A 21,061-nucleotide genomic window follows, 5' to 3' on the forward strand; every position below is an offset into this window, starting at 1 on the left:
TTATTTCTTAGTTTCTTTCAGGCTGTTTCCTTCTCCAGGGGCAACAACTCAGTAACAGTACAACAACCCTGTCAGACAAGTGAGAAATATATGTGGGAGTCTCAGCTGCTAGTGTGGGAAGCAGGTTATTTTTATGACCAGGGATGCATTAACCAATTATATACCATCATGTTGAATCTGAGTTTCAAAGCATACACACACCTTGTGAGAAAACAGAAGGAGAAATATTTGAATCAATCGTTGAAAAAAGATAGTAAAAAAAAAAAAAAAAAAAAAAAAAACCTTTTTAGGGGCTTGTATTCATATGAATTATTTTATCAGCTCATTTTACAGAGAGGCTGACGCTGCCATCTCTTTGCCTTGATGGGGAAACAGATTGTTCTTTATAGCCGCTGTATTAGTCCCTGCTTTCGGCCTAAATCACTGCCGTTTGCTGTCTTTTATCACAACACTCGCCGTGCATTTTACAAGAGACTCCATGACAATGCGAAGACAGTCCATCTTCTTTCCCACAGTACCCCTCCCAGCCCTCATTGTCTCCCTCTTTCCCTCCACTTTTCATCCCTTTCTCAGTCCGCTCAGTTTCTGTGACACTCCATAACTCAGTCCTGCTACTGTTTGTCTCCAGCATTGTGGTAAGCCAAGATGTGCCACTTTGCAGATGCTATTTCAAGGAAAGATGGATGAGTGATGTAGACTATAGCATTAACAAGGCTGGCAAATATATATTTTAATGCAATGCAGCAAAATAGAAAAAACACATTAGAAAAGTAGATAAATAACCCTCCGGCACCTTTAAATGGAACCTAATTGTTGAATGTGTGATGGGGTTGTGGTTGATGGTAAATCATGCATAATCACTGAAATTTAACATTTTATTGGAGAATTATCATCTTGTGATCCTCCTCAAAACAGAGGTACTTATTACAAAAAGACATTTCAAAATCAGAAGATACAAAAAAAAACATTGACCAGCTTAGAGATAGTTCTTCTGAGACTGTTTGACGAGACTTTCACCGTCTCTTTCGGGGTCACAGTTTGAAGATAAACTAAAAAAAAAGCCAATTAATTCAGTTTTTCTGCCAAGCAAAAGGAACAGGTTACCATGGTCACTTCTGGACCGCATACCATGGCGAGTGCACACACAGGCCCTCCCTCAGGCAGCAGAGCTCCATAAACACAGTCGATTCTTCGTGTGAAGTGACTGCGATTCCTCTGCTCTTTGTACGACACAAAGAAAAGAATGATGCTGCGCCTGTTTCCCCGCAGCCAAGAGGAGAGGGGTGAGGGAAGAGAGGAGGTGAAGGGGACAAATGGATCGTCGGCCACCAAGAGACAACTTTTCAGTTTGATCTATGAGAAGCTGCAACGAGGGAAGGCCAACTCAAAAGCAAGAGACAGATCAAAATAAGGAGGAGACAAGAAGAAGTGGAAGAAGATTGTGTCAAAACAATTTAAATGCATTTGCTTCAGCTAAAGTAGTCATGGTGGAGCAGTGGCCTGGTATTCTCAGTGAGAAAATCCTCAGTTTTAGTCCATCGGGTTTACGTCTTTCTCCGGGTAGTACAGTTACCCAACATACCAACAAACATTCCAGGTCAATGTCTTTCAAAGGAAACATTTCCTAGTGATGCACTGTGCAGGTTTAGTATTTGATATAGATTCAGGATTCTGTCTATTTAGAATTCCTGCGCTGTATTTCACTGTTTCCCTGGTTTCCTGAAGCAACGAGCCCATTGCCAAAGCAACCATGTGTGTCGTATTAACTTTGGACGGTGACGCTTCGTAGTAATGTGTTTGTGTAATGTTGAACTGTGCTCCAACTTATTGGAAAGTGATATTGCTTTCCGGATCATCAAATTAGAAAATGCGTTCTTCCTGTAAAGTCAATTATTATATTGAAAGAAAAATGCAACAACAACAATGACATAAAGGAGTATACACGTCAATATTTAGGAGGTTTTATCCTTTAAAGGTGAAAAACCTTGTGTTTGAATGAGCCTGTTGAAATTAACACCTGCTACAGAGCTAGATGCTGAAGAGATGCTGGGAAAAGCAGAAAGACCGAAGAAAGTTTACAATTGATTATCCTATTGACGCATTAATTGATAAACAAAAAAAAATGTAATTGCAAGTTGATGTTGTTTTGTTTAAATGCCTGTTGCTCACTGGATCTGAATGAACCTACAGACATAAATCGTTCATGTTGGGAGTCGCCGTCATGCCGTGTCTCAATCAACGCAAGCATGGTGGGTCTAGGATACAGTTTTTGAAAACTGTAAGAGCAACTTGTTAACAACATTAAGCATCTATAGCCGACCGCTCATACCCCTCGGTTGGATCACAAAGTCTCAGTTTGCACACGTTACTTTTAAATGGTTCCCTCAGGTGCCTGTGTGTCATTCAGCATGTTGTTCTTTATTCTGAAAAGTCGACCTGACTCGATCACGTTGTCAAAATATCATTCTAAATCCTGCCCAAGTCCAATCAACTCCCAGAGACAAGAGAGTTTCTGTTGATCAGTTGTGGAGAAGGAGATTTGTCAGTTGTTGGGACTGTGAGCTCAGCGAGTCGGTTTTAGCATAAAAATCTAAAAAATCTTGTCTTAAAATCAGAACAATACGGTATTATCATCTTGTTTCTGGACTCTGAGTAAACTTGTTCTACTATAATAAACAAGATGACAAGTAAGATGTCTTGGCAGTGGCAAATAACTTTGGTTTATTTTTGGAAATCTTTAATTTTATAGTGGATATTTTGAAGAAATACTTCAACTGCTACCGTGGAAAGAGAACACTGCGACACTATGTGTTGTTGGTACAATAAATTACTTTTAATTGAATTATCAAATTTTGCACATAACAATATGATGAATAGTGATTAAAAAAAAAAAGTTTTATTGTTGCCCAACATGTGTAAATAGTGAAAGAAAATGGAGAGGAAGAAGTGGTAAAAGAGGAGACCAAGCAGTGATTTGAACGCTGACTGTGAGAGCAGTGAGAAGGCAATTACTGACAATCACGCTGATGGATGACCCACGGTGCGAAGGAGAGATGGCGCAACAAGTAAACCCCTCACAGTTTGTCTCTGTCTGTCTGAGCCTCTTCCTCCAGTCTCCTACCACTCCTCCGTACTTCTCCCATTCCCGCCATATAAGTAAAGACATCAAACTGCACTAAAATAAACAGGAACCAGGTCCGGCCAATTAAAATTGAAAAAAAAAACTACCTCTGCGTGAAGCTCCCATTTTGGCTATTGGCACTTCGCCCATTACTTGTTATCATTGTTGTAAACGACACACTATTAGGACAGATAATTAAAACATTTTTCAAGGAAACAAAACAAAAAAAAAAAGTTTTTTGATAACGAGGAAAGTAACTGTAATCAAGTAAAACATTGGAAGCAGCAATGAAGGTTTCATTTAAATACATCATATTATCATAATCATGAAAGAAAGTTGCTTCATTCTTTGTCTTTTGTATTTGTCTTTTGTTGTTGCTTCCTCTGTGAATTTATAAAACTTTGGGGGGTAGACACGATAGCAACAAAGGGGGGTAAAATGTGAATGTACGCACAAGTGCGCGCACACACACACACACACACACACACACACACACACACACACACACACACACACACACACACACACACACACACACACACACACACACACACACACACACACACACACACACACACACACACACACACACACACACACACACACACACACACACCATTCCTCTCCGTCCCACTTCCAGTCACACACCACGGTGGAAAGCCTTTCACATGACATCTGTGAACCAACTGGAAACCAACCACATCATAAAAAAAAAAAATTAAAAAAAAGTTCTTTGACATTTTTGCAGGCTTCCTACAGGCCTCATTCCTCACCCACTGTAACAGACAATAAACAGCTCTGGAGAGCAGAGTGAGACAGCAAGAGATGGACATGTTCGCCCGCACAGACAACAATGAATTCCCCACAGTCTGTACAGACACACACACACCCCCCCGGCCCGCCCCGCAGCCACCCGGTAGTTATTGTTCAGCACAGAGCTGTTCCCACTCCGAGACCACTTCACACTGTTCTGGGTCAGCAGCTTGGCCTCCCATGAGGAACAGCAGCGAGACAGCAGAAAACAGGAAAATAAGAAGGTTACAAGGAGGCGAGCACAGCTGGAGGTTCGTGAGTGAGACCTTGGACAGTCAGCAGCAAGGCTGTAGGTTTGGAGGTGAAACGTAAAATGGGACAAGGTGAGTGTTAAGCAAGGAATTTATCACCAGGATGAGTGTTATCTCCTTTTCCCGGGAAAAATATCTCCACCAAGGTGGCGTAGGATTCATTTCTTCTGTTGATAATTGCAAAAACTGAAAAAGCTTGTTGCATGATAAAAAAATAAACAAGTAAAGGAGAGCAAGACGCCTCAAGATGGGAAATTCTTTAAGCCTCAAATAAGGAATAATGTGCTTTTTAAATTCTATCTAGTGTATTCCCTTACTGATGAATTATTCCCCTCTCAAAGTGATTCTTACAAGGAGATGATCTACTCTTGTAGCATTTTGATCTGTGGGTGTGAGTCAAAGATCTCATGATCTCTGCACAAAGTTCTACTTTATTTCAGAAACACTGGCTGACAAACACTCTCAACATGCTGCGAAACCTGACTTACTGAACAAGCTGCACTCTGTGCTCCATATTTGTAAATCTATTTATTTGTGACGAGCTGATCAGACAGAAAGCATCTGGCCTAATTATCTACAGCCATTTACACTGAAAGTGCTGCGATTTGGGATCGGTCTATAGCTAAACAAGTGAAGCCAGACATACATGTTGCCCATAACATTCACACTGAAGCTCATATAACCATAGAGATGAGAACAAAATGACATGATGGGCCTGGATCCATGCACATCAGGTTTACGTCAATATGAAAACTGCCACTCGGTAGGTCATTACTGGTGTACTTACTAAAGAGAATAATGTTAAAAGTGTGGGGAATCATTACTCTGTAGGAATACCTGGATCACCACAAACCTCAGGTTGGTCTTCCTGAGTACTTTACGATAACTAAAGGCTCTAATCAAAGTTTTTATCAAACCTATTGTAACAAATACTGGTCAAAAAGAAAAAAGAAAAAAAATCAGTGGTATGAAATAGCTTGTTTCATTAAAAAAAAAAAGGTTTATGTTTCACACTGATGCCTGCAAATGTGTAAAAGGTTTAAAAGGGCTTACCAAGTTGACAAAGTCCTGGTAGCAGATCTTTCCATCAGCGTTTCCATCGGCGAGGGCCAACAGGACTTCCAGTTTGTGGGGGTCGAGCTCAGAGCCGTGGGTCGCCAGCAAGTCCCTGAACCTCTCCGTACTGATGAAGCCTGAATTGTCTGGATCATACTGCAAATACACAAGATGGAGTGACGTTTCCATGTGTTATCTCTAAGTGCAGCACTACTTGGTTAAATTGAACAGAGCAGACATAACTAATACACTTCTGTTGCACTCATGACAAACAAAAGATGACAAAAACAAAACAAACAAACAAAAAAAAAAACACTCACATTTTGCATGCAGTAAATGAAGCACTGGATACAAATCAACATAGCGCATAATCGAGGGTACAATTATCTGTGCAGCAAAATATCAAAAGCGCCAAATAATAACCATCAGCAGTATTTTGAAAATCTTGTAAACGAGCTCTAATTGCTCTAAGGAGGCCGAACTGTTGAGATGCGGTATTTTTAACAGTGTGGGACTTCACTTCAAACTTCAGCTTGAGCACCACATTTAATTAAAGGCTGCATTCAAACACATCTGGGGAAAAACAGATAATCCAACAAAACTGCACGTATATTTGAAAAGATGGAAATTCAAAAGACCTTCAAAATAGTGATTACTGAAGTGCTTGAATTGAAAAAGAGCTGCACTTTTCTCCATTTTTGCAAACCCTGATAGGACGGTTCAACGCACTCTTTTCTTCACTTTATACTTTCCAGCTCCAGAAAGTCACAGGTTTAAAGTAAAGTTGTCTCTCGAAATATACATATGGAAACCTTCGCTTTGTGTTTGATGTCAATCCATGGGATGGGAGCTACAGACGGAAGTGTGCAGAAGAATGAGAGCTACAGTAATAAGGGTAGTCTGGTTCGGGTTGGTACAAAGTGCCTTTAAACAATGACGAGACACACTGGTGGATTAAATGTTTGATTTGAGCATCAGGCCGTTTGTGGATGAAGACAGAAGACAGCTGCTGCGCGTCCGTCTCAGTGTGTCCGCATGTGTAACTGTCTCACTTTGTATCTGTATATGTGCAAATGTGCTTGGGTGCATTCATGCATAAAGATGTGACATTCAGACAATATTAAATCGCCTGCCGGACTCCAGCACCCCTGAACCAGAAATAGTTTCAGCACACAAATACGTGTATGCCTCTCTGACATGCGTGTTTGCCATACGCCAGCGCTAGCAGAGGCTGAGTGCAGCCGGGTCGGCAGCAGGTGCTTTTCGCTTGACCAAGTGACAACGGGGAGAAGAGATTTTTGGCTCTTAATAGTGTTGTTTTCCTGCATGTTACCAAAGGTGATAAGGCTTTTTTTTTTCTTTTTTTTTTAAATCCACCGTTAGGGTTGCGATTGTCAGTGCTTTTTAAAGTCAGTGCCATCTTCGCAATACGACTGTAATCACCACCATGAATACCCACATTTAGCTTGGAGATTGATTTCACACTCTTCCTGTGGCAGCTGTTAATTAAATGCAGACACTTATTAGCAGAATTGGCTCATTTTCCTCGTTTTCCAATATGCGATGACAGAGCTGTCTCTAAAATTAACCCTGTTTGTAGTAATTCGGTTTTGCACAACATTAAGCTTATTAAGAGCTTAGAAGAGAAAATATGAGGCATAAAATGACTTGACAAGTGTTTGCAGGTTGGACTGGAACATATAAAGCCTTTGAATATTGGTCTGCCCTGATGCAGAGGGACCATTGACTCCATCCACACCTTTGCTTCCACACAGTGGGTGAAACCTTCAGACTACAAGACGGCACGATCTGAGGAATATGAATCATTCGGTACTGAGAGCAAACTGCTAACGCAGTCCAGTGGGTTACCACAATGACGGATGTGACTCAACAATTTGTAAATGCAGGTTTATTTAAGGAATTTAAGGTCATGTCAAAAATGTTTAAAAAAAAAAGAAAAAAGCTTAGATGTTGTTTATTTTAATTAAATAAACACAAGTGACTCGAGCTATGTAGTTTGTTTTTTTAAACCGAACCAAATGAATCAGGTGGAAAATATCAACAAGATGTTAATCGTGTTAATTGGCTGCATTTTAGGATAGCTTTGCGTCTGCTCTACGAAATAAAGTAAGTGGCAACTTACATCCCTTTACAAATGTAGGAGTAATGTGTGAAAAATGTACATTACAGCCAATTCTGGGAAAGATATAATGTAATATGTGGATTTTGAAAAAAAAGAAAAAAGCAATCTGGGAAGTGAACGATTTATTTCTGACAACTGGTGTGTCCCATCTGACACATAATGGCCAACAGATGATCAGAGGGAGGAGGAAGAGGGAGGTGTTGCAGAAATGATCAGTACATCCCTATTAAACTGGAGCACAATGACAGGGCCTTTTTTTTCTTACAATATGCATCAGCGCAAGAAATCTAAAAACAACTAAAGCCTTGATGAGACTCAAAAGAGCTGAGTTCAGCGTGCACACAAGAGTTTCTGTCACTTGCATATGTGCAACAAACTGAAACAGCCACCTCATTCTCTTTTTTCCCCACAAGCACGGGATGAAAATGTAAACTCCACGGAAGAAAAAAAAAAGAAAAAAGAGAACCAACCTTTTCTTGCAGCAGATGTGCCAGTTTCTGTCGTGGACATTTTGTCATGATGAGACAACATCAGCTGAAGCCAGTCTCACCACTCAGTGTGGGAACAGCACAATATGCTCAGTGTGTGTGTGTGTGTCCCTGTCATATTGTTTGTCCCAGACTGTGCGGGGTTATTTCCAACCAGGACTAAAGGATTACAGTCCAATCCAAGAACCTCATCACACACCTCCCCCATCTTTGCCTCTCCACACCCCCTTCTCCAAAACCCCAATCAGCCTCCTGTCATCCTCCTCAATCCACCCCACACAAAACACCCCCTCACCCGACATTCACGCAGCTCTCCAGCACTCCCTCCTGTTCACTTTCCCTCTCAAAAGCAAACACACAGGCTTCCCTCAGAAGAAAAATAAACAGCTCAATAAATTTGCCTGTTATCTCTTCTCACGTCACTCACGGATGCAGGCGGCCATGCATTATTTCCCTTGCACACACGCACACACACGCACACACACACACACACACACACACACACACACACACACACACACACACACACACACACACACACACACACACACACACACACACACACACACACACACACACACACACACACACACACACACACGCAGAAACTCCCCTCACTGCTCTGTTCAACTCTACAGGCTTCATAGCTGAATGAGCACTGAAGTCAACGGGCAGGCAGCTGGGGTGGAGCTGCAAAGGGACACACACACTCAACAATGAGCCTCTGACAGCAATTTCATGCAAGGTTTACCCAGTCCCTTCACTCCAATTAGTGATCATTTCCCCTTTGATGCAGGTCCGTGCAGAGAGGGACATTATATGACACAAGATCAACTCTGCAGCGAATTCTGCTTTGGCTTCAACACAAACTAAGAAAATAAATCGAAGTTTCTCTGCAAAGTCAGATCTCAGTTTTATATCAAGTAAAGAAAAGATTATTGCCCCAAAAAAATATCAGCTGGTTGTTGGGATCCTGTTCCAACACAGACAACATTTTCATTATATTTTGATAAAAATGGTACATAAGAGCCATTCATGTAGCTTTTCTTTGCTTCTGTATTATATGTTCTATCATGGTTATCCATGTATCATCTAAGGTCTACACTTTGTGATGGTTTCATTGGGTAATTGGATAAAAAGACATCTGCGAGATGACTACAAATTATTTTGCAAATGTAATTTTAGTTTTGCATTTTTTTTCCACTGTTTGATGCAGTGAAATAATAATTCTTATTCAGCTTCTGCATATGAGACATAAACAAAACCGTGAATGTAAAGGAACATGAAGCTCACATGCTTTCTTATTATCAAACTGTTTTTGTCTCGGCAGTCTAAGGCTCAGTTTGCAAGCAACAAAGCAACGCACACACACTCATAATATCGCAAAGCATACCAAGCATTCACAACCAATGAGCTTTCACATTAGAGGCTTCTCAGTGAGGGGGAGAGGGAACAGCAGCGGAGGGTAATGGAGGACGGGGGGGGGGGGGTGTACTGTGTTGGGGGAGCAGATTGGGCACAATGCAAGGCTTTTTGTCTCCAGCCTCATTTTCATGAAGCTGAATATTAAGGAAGGAGAGAGTGGGCTGTTTGTAAGGGTCAGAGAACTGAAGAACGTGTTAATAAAGAAAAAAAGATGTCTCATCACATCTATTCCAAAGTCATAAAAGATGAAGAGAAAACAACCATCAACAAAAAAAAGTACTTTGAGCGTGACATTCATCACAAGTTATTACTTTGTTTTAATAAAATATTACTTTAATGTTAAACCAAAGAAAAAGAGCTTGCCAGGAAATCATTTCAGACGATCAGACCAACTTAACCTCCGAATGTTGGACCTGTCTGACCTCTTTGATCTTTGACTTTTGACCAAGACTGACACAGGTCATCATCCAACAGCTACGAGCTGCTGATGAGCTGAAACGGTAAGCACAGGGTGAGAGGACGAAGGAGGCATTGGGGAGTAAATAAAGAGATGTCTTGGATAATTGAAAGAGGCAGTAAGTAACACAAAGATGTCCCAAGTTAATTTGGTTCCATCCATGTTCAGAAAGTCACATTTTAAAAAAAATCCATAATGAAAAAATTGATTCAAAGTTCTGCAGAAAGACATCCCCAGCGAAACAACAAACCTGTGAATTTATGTTGCATCAGCAGAAAATATACCACAAAACACACTGATAGCAACATCATCAAACTTCCAGACTGGCCGCACGCTGTGAGCTCTGCTGGAATCAGCCGGTACTGTACCATGTAATCACAAAGTGCTGACTTCAAAGTGGTACGAAGACGTTTGCTCTGAGTCAACGCAACAGTCACTCCGTCCAGTCACTGTTCGACTCCTCGCGGTCTTCTCCGTGATACTGCAGACAGGCTGTGAAGCAAGCTGACACGGCAGGAATTTCAGGCCTTATCCCAGTAAAGTCATCTAATTTCACACTGGAAAATAATTCTGTTGAACAGATTCATGCAGTAACAGGCATGAAGAGTCCTTTGAAGCAGCATGACATGCGTGACCTGTTTCTTGGGGATGCAATGACACGCAGGGACCTTTTCCAATTGTTAACGTCTATTTCTAGTATCTGTTATACAGTGAGAGGAATCATTAAAGTTGTACAAGTACCTTAAAAGAGTAGAAGTTTGCTTGTGGAAAAGGAGAAGAAGCAACAATCTCACTGCACACATCCACACTGCCCGAGGAGTTAAATTTAGACTTCTCATGTCACGCTTCTTAATGACAAGATCCTCCAGCTGAGGCGGTGTAGTAGGCATCACCATTACTAATCAGCAAGGCGACACGCGTGCTGAGGGTGCAGTAACATGTGTATGGATGTGTGAATGAGTGTGAGTATGTGGATGCATAAAGTGTCGGTGGCTGTAAGAAGCAAGAGCCAAAAATAAAACTCTCTTTATGAAGCTGGAGCTTCATCTTTGCAGGAAATGTTTGATATTTAAGGGTAAAAAAAAACAACCCAACATCATCTTACCAGGGAGGATCAAATTAAGACTTCTGTGTGATGAAAAGCTCTGTATGTGGCAGTTGTTACTAAATCACACGTGCAAAGCTTGGTCAACATAAACTATGATTCTACAGTTATGGTCTTTTTTTGCTACACAGTACAGTGGAATTTTGGGTACTAAAAACATCAAAACTGTATGACTATATTCATGAATGTGTAGATAACATAACTGTGTCTCTAAGCTAAATAACTAATATCTCTTCAGTAACCAGTTCAGCAGTATTATTAATCACAATCCAACCTCAGATTCAGACTCTGTGCAACAATGAGTGGATGTCTTTTGCAATAAAAATCATTATAAAAACCGCCTCTCCCTGCTTGATGTGCTGAAACACAAACTAAACAAGCTGTTAAGTCATCAAGTCATTCTATATACAGACCCATCAAGCATCTCATTACCTAATCTTATCTATAAAACAACCAAAACAATAAAGGTTCAGTTGCTTATATTCATAGTGTGAATTACTCCATGTACAATTAAAATCCTATAATCTAAAGGGGTACAACTATGAAATGATTGCGTATTCCAGTACAAATAAAATCACTTCCATGGCACAGATACAGCGAAGAGAGACTAATTAACTATTGCAGACATTATAACAGAGATTTTAATGAGCTGGCAGGATATTTGCTGTCCTAATGACTTTCCTTTTTCTCTTTAGCCATAATGGTTTCCGAGCTGCGCTACAGGCTGCTGGTCCAGTATCGGAAAAGACACAAAGAGTGTCCCACTAAGCACCAAACCAATATCATTGTCAATGTAGATAATTACAAAATGCATCCTTGTATGAGCTCCAGAAGGAATCACATTTACTGATGTGCACATGAAAAATTAAAAAGCATGCAGCCCCATAGAAGAGAAACAAAAACCACCAAAAAAAAGCACTTTCGTGTCAAAGCAAAACACTGGCAGGCAATTAGGAGCCTGCTGGTTCACTAATTAATCAGTCAACACTGATTATTGTGGATCAGAAGAGCACAATCACAAACAGCCTTCACTTAACAATTAAATGTCTCCATTATGTTATTGAACAGTTCCTATGAAACATTAATGTACCTCGTTATGAGTAGAAACTGCATAGAAGTAGTAAATTATGCTAAAACTGAGGTGCACTTTGTTGTACTCTTTTGCATTCACAGTGAGAATATTCCCAGGTTGATTGCTTGTAGGCCTCTCTGTGTGGAGTTTGCATGGTCCCCCTGTGCATGTGGAGTTTGTCGATGTGTGACTTGCAGTAATTATTCTTGGAAGTGTTATCCTGCAACGTGAATATGAGTTCACATTTCAGCTTCACAATTTCCCGTGGTCTATCACTATCCACACATGACTGTAAAAGTAATTTCTGATTCTGAAAGTTGCAACATGTCGTGGTGAAAGCATCATTATTTTCAGCAGAAAGGTGATGATGTCTGAGTTCAGCTAACTGCTTTCTATCATTTTACTTCACACACCAGCGAATCTGAATGAGGACAAACCTGCATGCATAATACCAGGAGCAAAACAAAATCATGCTGATATAAACCCTGCCACGACCCCTTAAAATGTCTCCTGTGCAAAAGAAAGAAACGGATACACTTTCCTACTCCAGAATATATTACACACACAAAATCTTTTTTTTTCTTAAACTATCAGGGTTATAGTACCATGTGCAGAGTTGTATATAATGAAAATCTTTCCATTGACCTGTTGTTGGAGTCTGGAGAACGCGTTGCCCTCAACAGGTGTGAACAGAAACTAAGCTCATATCATAATAAGCATTTTCCCACCCATCTGTGGTGCACTTCAGCCAGCATGTGGCGCAAGCCAGGACACAATGTCCATCCATCATAGTGCTAATGTTGAGTAATAATAATCCAGACATACCTACAGTTATCACAAAACAAGCATGTCTTTGGATTCCAGGAGGAAAACTAATGCACACATGGAAAGGACCCATCAAGCAGCAGGTTGTGACTTACATTGATGTAACACTTCTAACCACTGCAACACCTCATTATCATCATTACCAAGTGGTTAAGGACAGAGGACGAAACTCTGTGCAGTGCATGAATAATAACCGAACTAGACGAGATGGACAGAAATAACACAACAGGAAACAAACATGAGACAGAGAGGACACCACAAAACAAGAGGGAGTGGAAACATAGTGTAGCAGCAAAAGGCAGCATACAAAAAACTGGAAATGTGGATAAACAGCAACACTGTACGCATCAGCAATTAGTGAGGGAAAAATACTGCCACAGGTCTTTTTTTATTAAGTTTCTTCTACCACGTCTGGAAAATAGCAGCAGCATCAAGTGGAGCGTGCATGTGAGCAATCATTAGACATGCATACAAAAATTTAACTGGATCTGTTCAACCTTTTAAAAGCAATGGTTATAATTCTCATTAAATGTGACTTTTATCTCCTGGCAGCGGAATGTGATTTGAAAATTCACATTATATACACACACAAAAGACACCACAGTCGGCAGTGCAGCCACATAACGACTCGCCCGAAGCCAACAACAGCCCTTTCAGAGTCCGCTGATTATTATGACTGGCAGGATTAAATGTGCTAAGCTGCAGTCAGACCACAATCTGGTGAAATAAACTCACATGATATAGCAGGTGGGAACAACAAATAGTGTGACTTAGGCTCTCAAAATATACAAAGGTTAACATAGCTGGAGATTGAGCAGCAGCAGTCAACAAAGTTGTATATATTAATCCTTAAAACATTCACTCAATCACTTTTTGCGATTTGTACTGCAGATTGAAAAAAGTTAATCATTTAAATTTAAAGCTGATCTGTGGCTTTCACACGTTTAATTATCAAAAGTAAAATTCACACTCAACCATATACAGAAAAACATTCAACTGGACATTTGATATAAAATTATACGCCAGCCTTTTAATGCGCTATAATGGATTTCACTTCACTTATAAAGCGCTTCTTCATCGCTTAGGAGTCACCAAAGAGCTTTACACTGAAAACCATACATTTCAATTCAATCAAGAACATAAATTCTCCCTCTGCAAAGACAGTAACTACTACTGAAAAAAAAAAAATAGTCCACCTCAACACTAATAAAATACATCCTCAAAATATGAAATTATACTATTGATGATCTCAAGCCAAACTGAGCAGAGTTTTTATTTGTCGGAGCAGAATTATTTGCAGATCTGCAGAGCTGGATCGTACTTCTATGTGTAAAATGTGTGGAACGACCTTTGAGTAAATGTGTGTCTCAACACAATCTCCTGAGATGGCTGCTTTCTATTCTTACGAGAGTTGTGGGACGTTGGTCGAAGAAAAGCATTCACACGTACAATCAGTCACATTGAAAAAAGCCCGTCCGCAGTCGGTCCAGCTCCCCACGCTTCCTGGCTATTCCCTTGACATGAAGCAATTAACAGCTGTAATAAAAAGCCCGCCTCGTTAAAGCTCGTTAGTCTTGCTGCTAATTACACTGAAGCACCGGGGAGGACAGGCGAGACCAGGGGCGCCTCATTCTCTGACCATCGCACAATGGAAAAGCACTCACTCACACTCACCTTCTCCAGTTAATCAGGCTTTAGAGAGTATGCTCTTGGTGCTGTGTGTGTGTGTGTGTGTGTGTGTGTGTGTGTGTGTGTGTGTGTGTGTGTGTGTGTGTGTGTGTGTGGGGGGGTTCCTGTATGATAACTTTCATGTCTCGTTTTCTCTCCCACACATATGCTTCCTTTCTTAAGTCACATTATATGACACAGTTGAAAGATTACATGATCGGTGTGGTTGGGCGCAAGAGCTCAAAGATGCTTTGTGGTACTGGGGGGCTTATCGCCGGCCCCACAGGCGGGGTCCAGATTACTTGGTCTCATTTAGGGGACTAGTTCAGGTTGAGCGGAGCTGACAGCTTGTCAGCGGGCAGCAGCTCCAAATGAAGTGAGGGGGGCGCGGGAGGGTGAAAAGTCAAACACTCAGACTGACAGCTGACAGAAAAGCCAGTGTTAAAACTGATCTGAAATTATTTACATGGATGGAAAACCAATGTGTTATTTTGGAAAGAGGAAACCAGTCTTAAAAAGACTTTCTCACAGAAACCTTTAAAGCCAAAATGCTTCCACACAGGTACACGGTGACATCAAGCCAGAATGACAAAAAAAAAAACAATGGCACAAAACACAAATTATTCAACCTGCATATATTTTTACTAAGTCCCATCCTACACAGTGGATTAATCAGCAACTTTTCTGTATCATGAACATTATTGATGACATTATCTGTTGTCATTTTAATATCCTGTAATTCTAACTGCTTGTGCAAATGAATGTTTTCAAATATCAGCAATGTTTTTTCAGATGTTATTACTCTGTGTGCACACGCTTAACCCTCTCATAAATGAACTGCTTAAAGGTAAAGCAATGGGACAACAAATGAAAGAAATGGGAGTCAGCAGTGATGTTTTCATTTCAGTGATATACGTTTGTGTTGCTGAGGTTAACAAGATAACCCACTGGCCCCTATCACTTGACAGCACTCGGTCTCCCAACATAGTGTAAATAAACAGCTTGAGTTGATTGCATACCTTCACTAATAGAGTTGACTGGAGTGTCACTGTATGTTGCTTTAGCTCTATGTAGTTATAAAAAAAGGATCCAAGCATCTCGCAGGCTATATATTTGTCCTGTCTTCAGCCGTTATTGATGCCAGTTCTCAGCTCAACACAGGTCCATTTGCAAGCAAACTTTGCTTATTTATCATCTTGCTGCAAACCTGGCAGACTTACTAAATTATTCAAAATCGGTCGTTACTGTAGCTTATGTCAATACAAACTCTTCCTCAACACATTCATCAAGTACATGGCTTCCTTCTGGGATTTTTTGCCACTATGGGTCTGATCTACGAAAGGTTTGCACGTAAAAAATGATTAAAACTTGAAGTTGCACACACACACACACACACACACACACACACACACACACACACACACACAGAACTGATCTACAAACAGTACGCACTGATCATTTCGTCTGATGGCAGAACTAAATTACACACACTATCCATTTCCAAGTTTACTGTCATGAATTTGAAATGTTCATTAGAAGTTTCTGCTAATAAATGAAAGCACAGCGCATAATGTGATTTGCAACGTTTGAAAATGATTGCATTGTTTATGTGTGTCAAACACAAGCAAACAATACGATGTCTTGTAGCTCGTTCTCGTGTAAAACGGCCTAATGCTGAACCCTCACTTGAATACCGCTGTTTGCATGCGACATCACTCATGGCGTTTTTCTGAACTGATGACCTGATTAATACATGTGATTATAAAATAATCTAAGTTGTGTTGCTGAAATCTGAGACTATTAAAGTTGTCTTTGTAATCTGTCACACAGTGGTTATAAAGTAAATAATCCCAACTTTTTAAAAAATATAAATATGACGTAAAGCAAACGGAGAGCACGTTAGGTAATAGTTATATTTTACAAATTGCATCTTTAAACGTCCATTCATTCCTCTTTTCTCAATGTGTATTTTATAACAGAGTGCTTGAATCCCTCCGCGTCAGCACATGATGGAAGGCAGGTTACTAACTCTGGAAATTGCCACTCCCTCTTCAGACGGCCTGAAAAACACGTAAACACCATGAGCAATTTAAAGTTACTACATAAGCCAACGAGTATGCACTAGCATTGTTGCATGAAGCTGGAGAAAACATGAAAAATCAAAAAGAAAAAGCAAGTTGTCCTGCAGTTCTGGACTTGAAATATTCTTGTTGTGAGGCAACAGTGCGAACCACTGCACCTCCGTGCCACAGTCTCCAAAGTGGCAGTGCTGCAAAGATGCGAAGACGCACGAAAGCACGCGTGTAACACCAAAATGGTCTGTGCAGCTTGCAACACAGAAATAACTGATCTCAGAGGTCGAGCTGACATGAGCGGGTCTAATCTCCACCATGTTCTGACCGGAGCGTTCCCGGCTCGGGCAGGCACGGACACTCACCACGTCAGCAGCCAGTTGGTAGTTTCATTGTTCTCCCACAGAGGAAATTCAGTTAGCAAACAAAAGTACTGCTGTTGAGAGCAGAACACTAAAAGGCTGGAAAAACATCCAGTAATACAAACTCGGGAAAGGGACCGTTAATCTAGTTGTGCTATTTGCTCTTTGTGTGACCTGAGACTGAGGGTGACAGTTAGGTCTTGCTGTCACTCAAACGATCCTCTTTTCAATTTCATTTATCGCCGAAGTCATGGCGATGAACTTTGCTTGCATTGAGCTGGAAACACACTTCCACCTGAGATGAACACAAACAGGAGAAGCCACTTCTCCCCTGCTCCCGGTGAGATCCTCCGCTGGAGTCGCCTGACAGCTGAGTGACACAGCGACAGCAAAGTGGGGCAGGTTGCAGGAGGAAGAGGGAAACGATGAGCCACCACAGCTTCACACCGTTAATTACTCAGACATCACCTCCCCTGTCATGGAGGATTCTGCATGGAAAAGGTCAACCGTCTGGCTCGCATAAAGACCAGCTCGCCATGCGTGTCACGGCCCCCTCCAGCCCGGTCAGTGCTCTGCCCACGTCACACTTCAGAGACATGACTAATGCCTCAACAAGACTCCTAATGGCCCCCCAAAAAATGCCACAGCAGTGCCTGTTAATGCAGCAATAAACAACACCTGAATTCAGAGGCTAAGACTGAGGCCACAGCTCAGTAAGAGAGGAGAGGAGAGGAGAGGAGAGGAGAGGAGAGGAGAGGAGAGGAGAGGAGAGGAGAGGAGAGGAGGGGGAGAGTAAGATGGAAGAGGCTAAAAATGACTAAGACCAACAGAGAGGAGCAAAACATAGCAGAGTAGAACGCGTCTCATCCAAATGAATCGAGGATGGAATCGTGATTGTTTAGGTGGTGTACATCATAGGTGTCAGTTAATCAGATAGAACAGACAAACAATCACTGATTCAGCTGCTTTAGTGTTCGTTGAAGCTGTCGCCTCCAATCAGGAGCTGCTTATTAACTATTTCTCAACACTACTGATAACTGAAGGAGGAACGCCACATTAATCCTGATGTAACTCAGCAATATGAACGATAACCAATTGTTAAATGTATTAAATTAAGTTTGTATTCACAGTACTTGTGATACCAGCAGCATTTAAAAAAAACTTGTTATTTTCATCGGTATGAATCATTTCCAAGTTTAAAAAGAAACACTAACAAACAGGTTATAAAGCAGTGAGCCAGATAAGTCAACTTGAGAAACACAGTGACGACTACAACACTACATATTACACATATGTGCATATTATTTCCCAACTCGAGGACCAGTGTTTAAAAAAAGAAAAACAGTTTTCGGGCTTCTGAAACGTAGTGCCGTGTGGATGCTCCGCCAAGAACGGTGCGTTTACGTGAAAGCATAGACCTATTTAACTCACAATTATATAGAAATCTAGGAGCAGGAGTCAACTTTTATATTTCTCTGTTCTCTGTGTCTTCCTTTGATTTTTTGGTGTATTTGGCGAGTCACAGCGCCTCTAAAGGCCGAGCATATATACTACATGCCCTAAGGCATCGTGTTGAGCCATGTACATAGTGACGCATAGACAGAATTTTTTTTGAGAACACCAAGGAGATTATGGATCGTTTTGGCTCATGTAAATAATAATAATAAATAAGAAGAAGCAAATTCTACACCTCTACATTACGACAACACGACACTCTTATATGAATTAGTAATTATTATTGTGAACCACACAATGGCTGTTACAGCCTATATCTCATAATCTGATGATGAATTAGTATCGCATCCATATGTAATCCCAACAACATAATGGAAGTATTTAACTCTGTCTAAATTGCAGCTATGGAAATAAATACTCATTTTACAAGGTGAAATGATTCCTTTTGTAGGATAACCTGCAGCTGTGCCCAAACCAAGTCAATTAATCCGCAGCCTGACACGGCATACATCAGCAAGATCAACAAGCTCTGAGAGGACGTCACTTGTCCCATCACAGCGCTCCATTATTACCCACTTTCATTAAAGCTGCTCGAACGCTTTCTCACCCACTCGGCTTTCTTTCCCTCTTTACACGTGTTTGGATACGAGCAGCGTTTTCCCCTGGGAAACTTCAGTGAAAGACTGAGGGAGCAAGTCTCGCGCAGACTGCATACTTGAACTTGTGATTTCCCCCGCTCATTGTGTGCAAAGACGATCATTATAGGACAGAGAGCAGGTCCAATCCACTTTGCTTGCAAGTTTTACAGACACACAAAGTGAAAAGACAAAAAAAAAAAGAAAAGCTGAGCATGGAGAAGTGTACCCTGGTAGTTTTAGTGAAGTCAAGACTACTACACAATCTGAATACATTAATAACTAGCCCATTAAACAGAATTCGGGAGTGGAGAGGATGGAGTGGTCCACCTATTAATCAATTTGAAATTGTTAAATTGTTTCTGTGCATTTGAAACGCACAATCCACCAAACAAGAAGCGACAACAATGGAAAACTATTTGCCACTAGGAACAACCTACATGCTCAGCTGGGCTGCTAATCCCGCAAATGCACAATATAATTTAGTATTCATCACTGTCTCCATGTTGTGGATGAAGGGCTGTATTACGAGATGTGACTCATCTTTTTAATAGTCAGAAATATACTGAAGAGCAGACTAATGAAAAGGTTTTTGGTTGTTAGTTTTTTTTTGTTCTTTTTGAGACAACACTCGGATTTCAATGGATTTCAATAATTAGAGGAAGATTAGAATACAAGCCTTAGAACACAAGAAATACATCTCAGTTGAACAATAAAGTTGGATAAAGTTATAAATGATGCAGTTATTCTCTAAATTCTGAATGATTGGACTTTCCTTAACTATGTTTTTTCACTGTTTATTTTATAAATAAAAAAGGAAAAAAAATGCTACAATTTCTACCTGACCAAATCAAACCTTCCTGCAAGCCAGAGTGTAAATACCGGCCACCCAAAAATAGACATTTCAAGAGCATAGCTTTCCTTGCAGTCCCATATTCACTCAGATTAGGTTTGTCAACTCTCACAGAGAAGACTGACTTTCAGTCCCTGTTGGGCCACAGTATCTCCTCTCTCCTTTTTCTGCCTTCCCTACTTTTATTTCCCTCATCCGGCCTTTCTCTCCTCTTGTCTTCTGACTTCTTTCATTTCCCCTTCTCTCCTCTCTCCACTGCTCTCCTGTCCTCTGTAATGGGAAATGCACGTAGTCTCCAGCAGGTAATTGCTTTTTCTCTCAAGCAGTCTAATGTACTCTCCCAGCTCTCCTTCTCTCGTGTTTTTCTTCATCCCCCTCACAGTGAAACAGACAACTGTGACCAGATGCGGCACATATTTATGCAACTAAATAAATTGACACAATGCCGGATTTGTTTTTCTTTTAAACTTCTCAAGCCGTCGTAGTGTTACAAAATACAGAACAGAAGGTCAGCCAGCAGAGGGAACTTAGCTATATAGGAACAAGCAGGTAAATTGGCTCAACATAAAGTAACAATCACTGTCCTTTTAATCTACAAATAGCCATGACTAAAGCTAAGTGACATTTTGAAATACAGTGTGTTTGAGGCTAAGGAAGTCATTGCAGAGGCCAAGCTGAAGCTTTAAGCCTGAGATGCTACACGAGGATCTTAATTGATGCATTGTATGTTGGTGTGTTGGATGAATGAAAGTGCAACTGCTTATTTCCAAATAAACCATATAAAAACCCTGTTCCTTGCAGTTTGCATTAAGCTCACGCTCATCTTTCCAAACATCCATCCGTCTACCGCTTCAGCGATCAAAAAGGAAACAAAAAAGAGAAGTTTCCCCATATAGAACCCACCTGCCAATTACTTTGTGACTCCAATAGACTGTGTAACAAAGAGAAATAAATGTACATTCTGCTCCTACAATCATTAATATACTTTGCAAATATCAGAACTATGAAAAGAGTGATCACTTTCAATGTTTCAACAAACGTGCATGAACCTCCATTTAATGTATCCACTTTGTCCAACTTAGAGTTGCTGGGAGCGTCACCCAGGTGACTGTGGGCAAAATGCAGGGAAAGTCCTGAACCGGTTGCCAGGGCCAACCTAAAGAAATGGACAGTCACAGAAAAGCAATGCATGCTAAAGGAACACGCGTAAACTCTCCACAGAAAGGCTCTAGAACTCACACTGCAATCTTTCTTTGCCAG

At 40.8% G+C, this 21,061-nt stretch overlaps 1 protein-coding gene across 3 annotated transcripts in view; it reads right to left on the minus strand.

Moving 5' to 3' along the window:
* Positions 1-21,061, minus strand: part of rhbdl3 (rhomboid, veinlet-like 3) — a 59,409-nt gene that overhangs the window by 19,700 nt on the left and 18,648 nt on the right. For 2 of the 3 annotated variants that reach the window (XM_080462676.1, XM_080462677.1), the window contains one exon: positions 5,239-5,397. In XM_080462676.1, the coding sequence (XP_080318802.1) occupies positions 5,239-5,397 (159 nt within the window). Of the gene's footprint in view, positions 1-5,238; positions 5,398-7,854; positions 8,034-21,061 lie in introns of those variants that run through there. The other variant, XM_080462678.1, reaches the window with a different exon arrangement.

Source organism: Lipophrys pholis (genome assembly GCF_963383615.2).
Source record: "Lipophrys pholis genome assembly, chromosome: 5".
NCBI classification, from domain to species: domain Eukaryota; kingdom Metazoa; phylum Chordata; class Actinopteri; order Blenniiformes; family Blenniidae; genus Lipophrys; species Lipophrys pholis.